At 38.9% G+C, this 13,547-nt stretch overlaps 1 protein-coding gene across 3 annotated transcripts in view; it reads right to left on the reverse strand.

Moving 5' to 3' along the window:
• MCM8 (minichromosome maintenance 8 homologous recombination repair factor) overlaps positions 1-13,547 on the reverse strand; it is a 17,679-nt gene continuing 4,132 nt past the window's right edge. For 2 of the 3 annotated variants that reach the window (XM_074817333.1, XM_074817332.1), the window contains exons 7-19: positions 12,863-13,061; positions 11,944-12,029; positions 10,293-10,444; positions 9,037-9,235; positions 8,209-8,239; positions 7,789-7,929; positions 5,959-6,100; positions 5,151-5,346; positions 4,686-4,899; positions 3,536-3,745; positions 2,873-2,949; positions 2,202-2,391; positions 1-934 (exon numbers count right to left, since the gene is read on the reverse strand). In XM_074817333.1, coding sequence (XP_074673434.1) covers positions 842-934; positions 2,202-2,391; positions 2,873-2,949; positions 3,536-3,745; positions 4,686-4,899; positions 5,151-5,346; positions 5,959-6,100; positions 7,789-7,929; positions 8,209-8,239; positions 9,037-9,235; positions 10,293-10,444; positions 11,944-12,029; positions 12,863-13,061 — 1,930 coding nt within the window. In that variant the 3' untranslated portion in view covers positions 1-841. The remainder of the gene's footprint in view (positions 935-2,201; positions 2,392-2,872; positions 2,950-3,535; positions 3,746-4,685; positions 4,900-5,150; positions 5,347-5,958; positions 6,101-7,788; positions 7,930-8,208; positions 8,240-9,036; positions 9,236-10,292; positions 10,445-11,943; positions 12,030-12,862; positions 13,062-13,547) is intronic. The other variant, XM_074817334.1, reaches the window with a different exon arrangement.

The following is a 13,547-nucleotide window of genomic DNA, read 5'->3' on the forward strand; positions in this document are numbered from 1 at the left end:
TTGCAGAATGCACATTCTTGTGTTGGGAACAGAGTTACACCAAATCATACATGTTACACTGAAACATACATTATGTATCTTGCAATGGCCATTAACACCCACACCCACGTTCACTGGTACTGCATAATGTTCTTGAACAAATCACAGATTTCTCATATATAAAGTTTAATGAAAGACAAATAAAATCCAATTCCTGTTTTACAAATTAAATATTGTAATAAGGATATTTTCTTAAATCAGACCTGCATTTCAGATAGAAATGCTCAGCTACAAAAACCAATAAATACAGAGCTACAAAGCAGAAAACCACATCGGTTTCAATAATGTAGCACTTCTTAACAGCTATAAAACTGTGGTGTCTCAACCTGGAGGTTCCTAACCTTTTGGAAACATGTCTATACTTTATGTTCCTTTAATGAACTACAGTGGTAAAAATACAACCCGCACCTTCTCATGAAAGATTTCTGGTTTTAAATTTGTGGGTCCAACGTCTTTTAGAAGTAAAACCTGTTATGGCACTGCAATAATGCCAATATAAAATATACTTTCCTCAAGGATGATGAAGTACATGCTGGTCTTACAGAGCCTCATGGGGGCTAGCAGACCTATAGGATGAATGGAGCAGTAATACCAGGTGTCAGTTTGTTCTACAGCAGCTTAAAGCCAGCCTGTGGGCACTGCTGGTTTCTGAACAGGAATCTCGCACCAGTAAGCAACAGTGCCAGCAGTGCCCCGACTACCGTGCCAGGGTGCAGCTCCATGTGCTTCATTGCTGCAGGTCCATCAGTCCAGCCCAGATGTAATGATTATGCCTCAAGAAAGTTTATCACAGTGGCTCTTTTCACATAGTCTGAAGCTGATAAACTCTTGAACCTTTTTTCAAAAGGTAACCCTGATCATTTAGGGATCCAATAAAGCTTTCAAAATCTGATACCTGTGAAAAGAAGAAAAAAAAATTAGAACAACATTTTATCTGATGTAAAGCAACATAAACACTTTAAAAGAACTTAGTGAAATAGAGTGAGCTAAGAATAGGCTAGCTCCCTTAGCAAACTGCTGACCTACTAGGAGGTGGCATACAGTCAGTTGCATCCTTTTGTGCTTTACTTACACACTGTTTTTACTGTGGTGTTACATAGAACAAGTGTTCTCCACTTTATGACATACAGAGTTACATATGTATAAATGTAAGGTCTGAAACACAAGTATCTACCAAAGTCAAGCCTGATTTCTACAACTCTCACTGATTTCCAAGTATTTGTCACAGGTATGGGCAAAAAATATTTAATATAAAGGGAAAATTGGAATTAATAGAATTGGCTATAGGTTGCTGAATGAGTGATCGTGAGAAGAGAGCTGGCAGTAATGTGTTCAGTCAGACAGGATTCACATCAAATCCAGTCTTATATACAGTCAATGTTTGAACAAGTTTGGAAGCTGAAGCCATCTTGCCTCAGCAGGCCAAAGCAGGCTAACCAGGTAACAGAAAGCACAGCATTATTGCCCATAATAAGGTCCACAAAGAGAAATTCATTATCACTGCTTTTCACTCATTACACCTGAAATCCAGTTTTAAATTTTAAATTGGCATTTAAAGCTTTTTATCATGAAGCAAAAAGAATTAGCTATTGATATTTTTATTTGACTCAAGTTCCCTACAAATACAGAATGCAAATCAATTCTAGTATAAAACACATTTGTGGCCATCTGTCCTACACGATGTTCCTATCGAGTTACAACATTGGGACGCTTGAAGCGGGAACGAAAACCCAAAAGGCATATTTGGGCCAGAGAAGGCCAAGCAGAAATGTGACTGTACTGCTGAAATAGAACATGACACCTCAACAGTCTATATTTGGAAATTAAAATAGGTGTGTCCCCCGGGGAGCCAGAGGAAGTAAAATATACTGAAACCAAAACTGCCTTTCACAAAACAAAGCAGAATCTTGTTAAGGACCAACCTCAGAAGTAGAGCCAACCCTTACCAGTGCCAGCAGTTGTTACAGTCAAACAGCTAGTAACATTAGTAAAGCTTACAATTCAGGAAGAGCGTCCAGCCTAAAAGCAGCAAATGCTGCTTATTTCTGTTCATTGCAGAGAGGCACAACAGATGTACCTTTTCCACTTTCCATTTTGCAACAAATAGTTTTGACTGGTCTTGCAGTCTGTTGTTGAAGAAACACTTGATTTCCAAAACTTACTCGTATTTGTAGCTCCTTTGCAATCTGTCGAAGCTGTTGCAAGTCAAAGAGATTGTTGTAAGTTCTCTCTGCAATACTGTTAAGGGCAGAAACAAATCTCTTTGCTTGTGACCGATTGCTCATCCCAGACCCATGCTGTGAACGTTCAAAGTCCAGCTTTCCAAACTCATCAGAGTAGGTTCCCAGCATGCTAAAAATATATTAAAAAAAGACCAACAGGAGGTAAAAGCAAGAGTACATAAATTTGCTTCCCAAAATATAACTGCTTAAGATAGCTTTCAGAAGCCACATAGTGACTTTCTTCCTAGGGGATGGTTTCTTATCTAGGGAACTTAGACTAAGCATCTGTCCAAATCACTTTTAAACTTAAATTGTTCAACTGCAACAACAGAGAGTAATTACACAAGAGGAAAAAAACCTTTGGCAGCACGTCATGCCTAAGTTACTGCACACATAACCGCTACCATGATACAACTCAAAGGCCTAAGCATTCAACTCAGGGCTGCTGTCAGTTTTTAAAGAAGAACTAACAAATCTGAATATTGGCATCATGGGCCTAAACTTGATAAAGTAATTTCTTCACTGCGTTTGCACATCTGTATTTAAAAAACAAAAGTTTTGAATGAATAGCACTGTGATGCTTTATTTATTTTTAAAGTGGTGTGCATTACCTGTATTTCATTATTTCTATTACATCCTCAGCATCTTCCTTGGTAGATTTCTCCCTTAATTCCAGCCTTGATCGTGCCTTAAAACAAAGTAAACACCCCACAAAGGTATGTGAAAAAAGGCTACAATCGCTCTACAACAAGCACAAATTTTAGGAGCAGAGGTGGAACCTGAGCCTACAGGATTTACAGGAAGATTACTCTATTTTTTCAATAGTGTTTCAATGTCATCTCCTGCATACCTGCATTATTAGGATGTAGCTTGAAGTTTATTTGCTTTTTAACAGTGTATTCTTGGGAAGCAGCAGATCACAAATAGTGTTATTAAGTCATAGCGTTAGGGAAAACAGCAGCAGTTTAAGTTCAAGATGAGCAGCATCTTGTTCCTACCTGCACCTACTTTTTCTCCTTTCAGGAGAATGTGACAGATTCTCTTTCCGTCCCCTTAAGGGTGTTTTACTTTATAACACACTTTAAGGAACAGTAGCTCTTAAGCATTTGTAAGTCTCTTGCATGCTCGCCTTTTTTTTTTTTTTTTTTTAAAGCACAACGAAAAAGCATAACAGTGAATAGAGAACAGTAAGTGTCAAAAATAATAGGTATCTGTAGTAGCTTAGGAATAATCTTTTTGCTTTTGATCCCTTAAGTATTACAGCTTGCATTTACCTCTGTAAGTCGAATCAATGACTCTAGCTGCCTCGTGGTGATCGGTGTGCTGTCTACTCCTTGGTTCTGTTTCCGGAGCTCAAGGTAGAATTCCTGGAGGACCTGAGCAGCTTCTGGAGATAAACTTGGGTGAACGTACTGCCGAGCATATCCAACATACTTCCTCAGCAGCTGATGTGGAATGGCATCGAAGTTTTCTCCTGGTGAGATCTAACCCAATTACAAAGATCTTAGATTTCTGTCTGTCAGAACCCTATACAATACAAATCTTAACATAAAATCTTCATCTTCTATGCTTTATCTGGTGAAATCTTCACTGTGTAAAGGCTTTAATGCTTCATATATGAAGCATATACTTAAGAAGTCTTAATTAAAGTCTTAAACACACCTGGACATTTCAGAAAAAAGCAGCTGAAGCTTCTCATTTGCAATTATAATTGCCAAATATGATTTAACTATATCAATAATTTTCTCTCAAAAAGAGAAAATCCAATTTTTCAGTTGTTATAATCTCCACAGAAGATTAAACCATCACTGCTGATATCCCATTTCCACAAGTGCACACGTTTAGCTCCAGTAGGGGATATTTCTCCCAAGACCTGGCATTTGACAATATCGGCCCTCAAACTGATCACTTAAGTTTAATAAGAAATATGCTTCCTCTCCTATAATCCCCAAATCTATCATGCGTTGCAGATGCCCAAGCATTTGTTTACACACTGCTTTATTTGGATTCAATACTTCACAGCACATTGTGTTATATCAAATTATTATATCCAGTCTACTTCTGTAGCTCTTCATTGAAATCTAACACAGCAGATTTGCTTTAGAGAGTCTCATGCAAAGTGCCCTCACTACCACAACCGAAAAAAACCCAGCTCAGCTAATAAGTTCTCTTCTGTGTGGAGATGAAGATGGCGTGAGACACATCTTTAGCAGCTCTAGCGGGGCGGGTAACATTAGCTGCAACAGACAATTGGTAGAAACTGGTGGCTGGACCCTTAAATGTTTCCACTTTAATTCAGAGCCAATTATCATGAGAAGAATGAGAGTTGGAGACCAAGGACATTCAGCAGGTCAGGGTTGCCAGGTCCCAGTGCAAGGAACACCACAGGAGGGGACACAGCAACAGTCACGGGAAAAGTCCTACCTTCAGCCTTTCAAGCAGCGGTCGATCTGAAACAACTTCGAGAACAGAGCGATCCTGAGTGTTGCTACGAGTCACAACAGTGCTGCTGCAGGCTGCCTGCTTTCCAGCTCGGATTGCCATCACGTGCTCAGACAGCAAGTGGTCATGATCTTCATTTGGGGTGTCCAGCAAAATGAAAACTAGATCAAATCTCGACAGTAAAGCACTTCCCATTCTAGAGTAAAGACAAGAAGACCACACAGTGCTCAAAGAAAATTACAGCACTCTGCTCCACTTCAAAGACACTTAAAAAATCCTGTCCCATTCATTCAGAATAAATTAGAACAGCAATTTCTCTCAAAAGCCATGAAAAATTATTACAGTAGGCTTGCATTCAAGCTCCAGGAAACTAGAAAGCTACAAGGCTGCCAGAAGCATCTACTCCTGAATGTGAACTACAGAAGCAGCATTTCAGAAAGTGCTCACTTTAAGTTCTCAGACACTGTTTTGGCTTTGTTATAATGTCCTCCAACTGGGTTTGCTGCAGCAATGATAGATGTCCGAGCTGGCAAACTGCAAACAATGCCAGCCTTGGCAAGGCTTATGCTCTGCTGTTCCATAGCTTCCAACAAAGCCTGATGCTGGTTTCCCATCTTATCAAATTCATCTATTCCACAAATTCCTGGAAGCAATTAATACAAGACAAAGACTTATTAGAAAACACATTAACTGATGGACAAGTGTATGCTACGATCCAGTGCTGCATCAAAAGTCCAATCTAAAGTCCTGGAGACTGCAGGAGACAGAGCAAGTCTCCATTTCAGCAAGGTTTGTTTTCATTTCATGGTGCAGCAGCTGAATCATTACAAGGTTGGTATGGCTTGCAGAAGCAGTGTCTTGATTACACACTAAGATAGCAAAACAAGCTTTTTAAAAATAGAGATGACAAATGTCATAAGCCAGCTATTTTTCAAAACCAGTAAGAATCCAGCAACTGCAATTAAGTCAGAGACTCCTCAACAAGGAAATCCTAGTTCTCTGAGACATTAAGTAAGGCTGGTATGTGAATTGCAGAACTCCAGTTTCATATACATCCTAAGCCATAGGAAAGTAGGAATCACCTCCAGAGAAATCACTGGAGACGCTCAGAACCTCCCAAGGTGTGAAAAGCTAGTATCATACTTTAAATTTACATTCTTAGTCCACAGTTATGCAAGCACTGTAGTTAATCTTAGACTCAGCAGCACAGACGCCCCCACATACAGTAATACAAAACCTGTAGCATTACATGTACCTTGATCTCCAAGCACTAAAGCACCAGCTTCCAAGGCAAAATCTCCAGAAGCACCATCTCTAGACAGTGTAACAGTCAGGCCAGAGCTGGTGGAAGTGTTACCACAAACATACACACCTCGAGGAGCAACATTACACACTGCCTAGAAGAGAAATAAATACTTTTTCCTTCCCCAAGGTAAAGAATTTCATAAGCCTTATTCTAGAGAAACAATTCAAAGTAAACCCAAATTTGTTTCTTTCTGCTTAATGTGGCCCAACAGTAAAGTTCAACTCCCTACAACCCCAAGAGACATACTTCTGCAAAACACAGGAATAACTTTGGTCACAATACTTGCAGTACAGCCCTGTCTACTATGTTATCAAAACTACTAGGACCTTGGGCACAGCACTTACTTTTCAAATTATGTTGAAATGCTTGGGGACATGTTATCTGTCACGGAACTGCAGATAAATAGTTTCCGTATCTTCAGACCCCAAGGTTTATTTAGACTAAAAATCTTGTCCTAGTGCCCCACACATGCTGCTTCAGAGGAAGCATGCAGAGTTCTCCCCACAACTAGGGGACAAAGGACAATCCTATTCTTCTCCATGTCTCTAGTATCCAGAAAGCAGCCTACAATTTGAAATATGAACTCAAAAAGCAAAGCATGGTGAGCTTGAACACAGACATGTTGCAATTAAATTTGGCTAGAATACAGTTATAACTGGATTTTCCCTGCAACTCTCTATAGTTACTGGTGCCTCTGGTTTATTTACAGATAACACCCAAAGCACATTTGTGCAGTACCAGACAGGCACTGACTACTGAATAAAAAACCCAAAGAAACAAAAAAACCTGGCACCTGCACAACTTTGGTTTTCTCCTTGGGATTTTTTTTTTCTATGACAGTGATGACTGAGAGGAGCCTTCTCTCAGGGTCTTATCTGAGGAACAGATTACTATATTTTTTTGACTGGCATTCTGTTTAGTAACAATGTGAAAAAAAAAAAAACCAAACATCTACTGTATGCTAGAGAGTTCCCATTCAATGAAAAAATAATTTAAACATTTGTTTGTCAAGATGCCTGCATATAAATCTATCACTTTAAGTTATTGCAAGTCACAGCCTAACATAACATGTCGACATTAGGAAGACTCAGACTTTTTAAATGAGGTATTCAACGCTGCAGGTCTAAGTGAAGTCTGTCCCTCTTTCACTTCACAGTAACCATGGGAAGACATGGAACTTTAAAACCACTTAGTTTAATATGAAAACATTCTATTACTAACTCATTTTGTCACAGTCATGCAGAAAACCCCACCAAGATTAAAACCCACATGCAGAAGCAGGTCCCCTTCCCAAAAAGCCGAGATCTGTGCTAGCAATATAAAAACAGGGTAAGAGAACAGAAGTAAGCCTCACAGAAGTTGAGTGACATGGTATTTAAAGCTGCATTAGTTCCAAGAGCATATTTATTTTATTTGACAATGGATCAGCTAAATGAAGATGGAAAGGAGTGAAGCTCCTCATTGGGAAAAAGGGTTGGTGAAAAAAAACTACAGAAGGGCAGGACAGCAAGCTTACACTTGAAAGCCCACTGACTGGACCAAGTATACCTGCTTGGTAAGTGTTTTAAAGGCCTCACCCATTCTGCAAGGCTCCCTGGAAGCACAGGACAGCAGAGGACCCCTTTGGTCACTATCATATTTTTGAGGCATCCTAGATGAAAAGATAGTTCCAGCCAGGCTTTGGTCTTAGCACAGCTATCCTACCATGCTCTCAAAAAGTCAAGGTAACAAGGAATTCAAGGAAAACACAGTCAGACAATAGAAATAATCAAACCATACTTGCAACATTTGACTTTTTCCTAATCCCGGATCTCCAACAACCAGAACATGTGGATCTCCTCGCACCGGGATTCTGTTCTTGTCATCTACAAACTTCTGACATCCTCCAAATAACGCCAGGGCCAAACCTGCCTTTACAATCTGCAGTGGTACATAACAACACTAAGTATTTGATCATGGTGACCCATACTGACAGCTCCCTAGAACTGGCTGTAATAACCCCTTCCTTCTGGATGGCTGAACTTCAGGGTATAAGGATGCCACCTCCTTGTCACTGAATGTGACTATGAGTCAGTCACCTGTGAACACAGTCCCTGCCCCTTCCTCCCACTCCAGATAAGCTTTATAAATCCTTTAGGAGTTTACTGTGGCATAAACATTTCAAACTGAAGTTGCAAGCAGAGCTGTTAAATTACTTACCTCATGGCCATAGATTGCAGGACAAAGAGAGCTGAAAAACAAAGAACATGGTAACATAAGGGGAATATAAATCTTGTATTACTATTACATAATCACTTGTTCTGTCTCTCTTCTCATAGAATACCTCTACAAACATATAAAACTTTTGGTTAGATGTTGCTGAATTTCTAGCAGTATTACTTTAATTCAGCAGCAGCAAATTTCTTAAAGTTTTCAGATAACCAGATATGGTTGAAATAAGAAAAGCCTTTCATCTGAGTTCACAAAAAACCAGAGAAGAACCAGTTTCCCAGTGGTTTCTGCACCCATTCTTATCTTGATCAGGTAACTACCTGTAATGCTCTTTTTAAAGGTGCTAGTTTCATATTGACTCCACTTGGGGGGCCTGAGGGACCCTCCAGCTAGGAGAGTACTTCTGGGTCTGAACTGAGGGTCTTTCACACCCTCTGCTCAGTTCTTGCACCTCTTTCCTCTGCTGTAGAGAAGCAGAGCAGAGAACAAAATAGTACTGATGAGTTGAATTTACTCAGTGAGGAGCAAAATTAATGAATTGCTCTTTTTACCCAGAGCTTTCTGTCTCAGGGGTGAACTACACCACTAACTTCCCTGTATCCTTAAATCCCTCCCAAAGTCCTAACATCCCCACAGCAATACTTTAATTTCCTCCCGAGCCCCTTTCCCACTAAAGTTTGTTAAATCTGTGTGGTAGCTATCGCACAAGCCTCAAACATTTCATAGCTTTCAGATTAGCTGTCACATTTGTCTGAAGGTGGTCATGCTGATTCAAAAGTCTAATCCTAGACCTAGTCAAGGTCTGACACAACTTACTTCACAATGAGCCTGAACAGCTTTTCCTCAGCTTGAATTTCTTGAACAGCATAGAGGTCTTTAAGTGAAAACTCCATGAATGATCTTTGAAAAGTTTCATCATCAAAATTCTTTGGTTTTTGTCCTTTACTGTTGCTGACAGAATTTGCCTCAATGTACAACAAGAACATACACTTGTCATTCTTATTTTTAGAAGCTCCTGTTAGAAAAATTGAGAAAGGATGAAAGAGTATTTCTTTCTATTGTTAAGTACTGATGTTATTTATAAATGGCATAGGATAATTCAGAAACATCAATTACAGCCATGTGTAAAATGTTCATATTTAAGTAACTGAACATCTGCATTTTCAAAAATTGATGGAAAGTAAGTTTCCAGTTACATTTGTTCTTTAAGTTCCCTCCATTTAAATACACAATAACAGTTTCCTGGATTAGAAGGGTATATGTATATAGGGAGAATTTTCTCCCAGAATAACAGAGTTTTCCAGGAATTTCAAATTATTACACTATTCTAATCACATAAAAGTTGAATATAAAATGTTTCCACTCAATATTTAGAGGAAAAACAACCCATAGTGCAGAAGAATGAAACATGTAGCTTAATAATTAATCATTTTCTATATTCCCCAGTGATTACTGAGCAGAGAATGCAGTCTCACCGTAAATCAGTACTACAGTTCTCTGCAATACATTCTATTACAGCTGTGCGCAACGTATTTCACTTTGGGGGGAAAAAAGAAAAAAAAAAGTTGTAAAATTTCTCCAGGGAAGACTAAACTAAGAAAGATAATACTCTTTCACTACAGCATCACAGTTTTCCTATCAGTTGAAGGAGACATTAAAGGGAGAAGGTTAAAAAACTAACAAGTCTCAGCAAGACTTCAGGAAATAAGGATGTCCCCCCTACCTGAGCTGTTCAGCAAAGGTTTTCCTATCAGCTGACATCCTAAAACATCAGATGTCAGACTGGCACTGCATATTCAGGACCACAGTTGCGTATAGACCAGTGGGTTGTGAAATGCCCTCTCTAACAGTGGAGATTAGAGACAGCGCTCTTCTTGGATGGCACCGCTTCTGGCTTTTCCAAAATAACTCCTCATTATAAAACTTGGGGAACTTCTGAAGAAATATACACTGAATGTGTTTACAACTTTGCGACCTCAAATTAAGGGGTGCGGCTGTTGTTGTTCTTGTGTAATCACTAGATGAATCCCCACCCTAGGAAAAAAGATGGTGTTCTCAGATTTGTATTTTACCTTCCTCAGTGCTCGACACCTTTACTATCCCTGTAATTGTGACCATATCTCCTGGGACACAGCTGTCCACAAGATCCTGAACCAGTTCACATTCAATTGTACGAGGGATTCGGCCTGTTTCACGCTGATCATCTGACATCAGCTCCTGCACCCTGCAAAACACAAGGTGAGCATATACTCCATGCACAACATGTCCAATTCAGTTATGGCATACAAGATCTGCAGCTGTGTGCTTCCAACCAATCCTTTCCAAACTGAAAAGGGAAACAGCATAAATGCCCTGATGAACTCTAGAAACAGCAGTGCTGGATTTGGAGAAACAGACTTTTTTAGTTCCAACTTTAATAAATGGGTATACATTATGCATAAAAGCCAGAAAGACAGTAACTATGACCTCCAGAAATAAAAGTTGAAATTCAGATTTTCTAGCACTGATGAGCATGCTCATGTAGAAATAAGTACAGTACATGAAATAAGATGGACCTCATATACAAAAAGAGGTTGGATATTATAGCTCTGATGAATGCTTAATTGGCATTTTAACCCTGCCAAAGCCCAAGAAGTTCTTCAGACCGTAACAAGAACAGTAGCTCACTCTTTGTTAGTTGCTAGCCTCTTACAACCATACAAGTTCTTTAAAAGGTTCCAGTTTTGGCTCTGCACTTAAAGCTCTGATAGTTTTCTTGGAAGCTGAGTCAAGCTTTTCTTAAGAAGCTGTGATAAACAGCACCCTCCAGAGCTGCTGACAAGAATGTCAGCATGATTTTTTAAATGAATTTTTCAATGACTTATTACAGAACATTAATAAAAAACATATTTAGATGTTATTTGGCACAATAAGTCTTTTGATACAGAGCCCAGAACTTACAGAATCTGAATATAAGAAGCAGGACAAAGTCAGCAGAGTCCTGTTTTTTCCAAGCTGACACCCTGACTGCAGTAAGCTCACAGGATGGACAAGAAACAACACATCAAACTCTTCTGAATATATATTATGGGGCAATAATAGGATGGGCATAGCACTAATAGCGCATAGTAAGATGGAAGCAACAAAAACAAGATCCACCATTCACCTTCCTACACTTTAGCATTGTTAATTTCTGTAGAAGCAGTCACTTGTTCCCCCACAGCAAAGATTTCAGGCAACCTATTTACTGATTAGACATAGAAAGTAGATGAATGGGCAGGGGCAGCACTATTTCCAGAAGGACTGGGGGACACAGTATCACTTCAAACTAAGATTTTTAACCCTCAAATTTACTTTCAGTTCATTCAAGTCAACTGTCACAGCTAACCAGTGTAATTTAATAGGGCTTTTCCAGTTGATTTACAGCTCATTAAAGGGAATCATTAAAAAGCAGAGGCAATTAGAAATGATCAAGAAAACCTGCAGAGCACAAACTGAACATTTCTCAAAGAACTCTGTCATGGTAAGAATTTCCAAGAAGCTATTATATTGGGTAGGTTTAATATACAAAGTGTACTGATGCTCAACTAGAACAACTGCTTCGCAATACAAATTTTGAGGAGTGCTTGACACAGAAGAGTAAGATTATTAAAATTACAGAACGTAACATGGAATGAACCGTCCCGTCACTTTTTGACTTCCCTGCTGCGTTACATTTCCGTGCGGAAGGGAAGATGTGCTTACTTGACAGACTGCCAGTCCACTGTAGTGGTTAAAGGAGAGCTTCTGTCAGCTGTGAAGGATCGGCCACGGCACTCGGGAATAAGGCACTGTAACAACAGTAATTCTAACTCATTCTCCACCTCTTTTAAATTCGTAATTTGAAATTACCTTATTTGATTAAAAAAAAAAAAGCAAGCAAAACAATGCAATTCATTAACACCATTTCAGGAAAAAAGCTAGTTAAATTAGAGCTGCAAATTAGGGCATACATAATGAAGAGCTATCAAACACAGACACCAAACCCCAACTCACAGTTGTTAGAGCAAATACAGCTGAATTGTATAATCCCCTCGGTGAACTGGTTTGAGTTTCTGGGTGTTGGGGAGGTGGAGGGTGTGTGGTGTGTTTGTTTGGTGTTTTGCTTGGTTTTTTTCTTTGGGTTGGTTGTTTTGGTTTTTTTTTAAAAATACTTGCAGATGTTCCAGAGGACATACTTTTCACTTGAGCACATCAGGTAACATAAAAATAACTGGGCATTGGCCTATGTCTAATGACTTTTTAAATCCAGATAAAAACCAGTGAAATTAAAACAGAACATTCTAAACAAAACGAAGCATAGAAAACCACTGCAATGAGGTGGAAGAGGCTTTTTAAACATAGCTAGTGAAATGGAAATGAAATGAGTTTGGGGTTTTTTTCTAGATTTGAGGGAGTTTCTACATATTGCTTTTGTTTCAGCAGGATATATTTTTTTCAAGTAACAAAGGTATGTGCTAATACAGTTACACGGTAACTTTAATTGTTTCAGATGTGTCACTTGTTTAACCTACCTTTAAAGATTAGATTTTTATTATTTTTTTTTTAATACCAGTAGTGCTGCTTTTTGATAAAAATCACTACAGAGAAGGGAAAAGTACGAAGTTAAATGATTTTAACTTGCCTTAGTTGGAAGAGTATACTTTCCATCAGGTAGAGGAACACTCTGAACATCTCCACATGTGCCACATACAAAAGCTAGCTTAGTGCACAGAGGCTTAATGTTACTGACACGCACAACAGTACCACGCAAGGCAATATATTTTCCATAGCAGTTTGCCCGCACGTTTTTCAGCTGAGTTAGCGGATCATAGTTGTACACCCTACACAAAAGTTAAGCATTAACATTTTGAAATCTTACCATACTTAAATGCTGTACAAACAAAAAACCCACCAAAAAAATAAAACCCACGCTCAACAACAACAAAAAGGTTTATACACTAATTATTAACAGTAATCCAGAACAATGGTTAGAAATATATGTCTGTGGATCCATGGCATATTCTTGATTCCTGTTCTAGAAAGCAGTATAACACTTAATATTCCTCAAGTGTGTATACATCAACAGCTGTACAGTTTGTTTATATAGTGACACCTCCCTCCTGTAAACAACTGCAACTAGCAATACAACAGAAATTACTTTATAGTCATCTATTACCTGTCTCTTTGAATTATTTCAGATTAAGACCAGAGTTTAGACTTGCAACACAAAAGGATCAAAGATTTGGACATTAGGAAAAAATGTTTCAGAGAAAGAGTGGTCAGACAGTGGAATAGGCTGCCCAGGGAGGGGGTGGAGTCACTATCCC

Source organism: Strix aluco, chromosome 3 (genome assembly GCF_031877795.1).
Source record: "Strix aluco isolate bStrAlu1 chromosome 3, bStrAlu1.hap1, whole genome shotgun sequence".
In the NCBI taxonomy this organism is placed as follows: domain Eukaryota; kingdom Metazoa; phylum Chordata; class Aves; order Strigiformes; family Strigidae; genus Strix; species Strix aluco.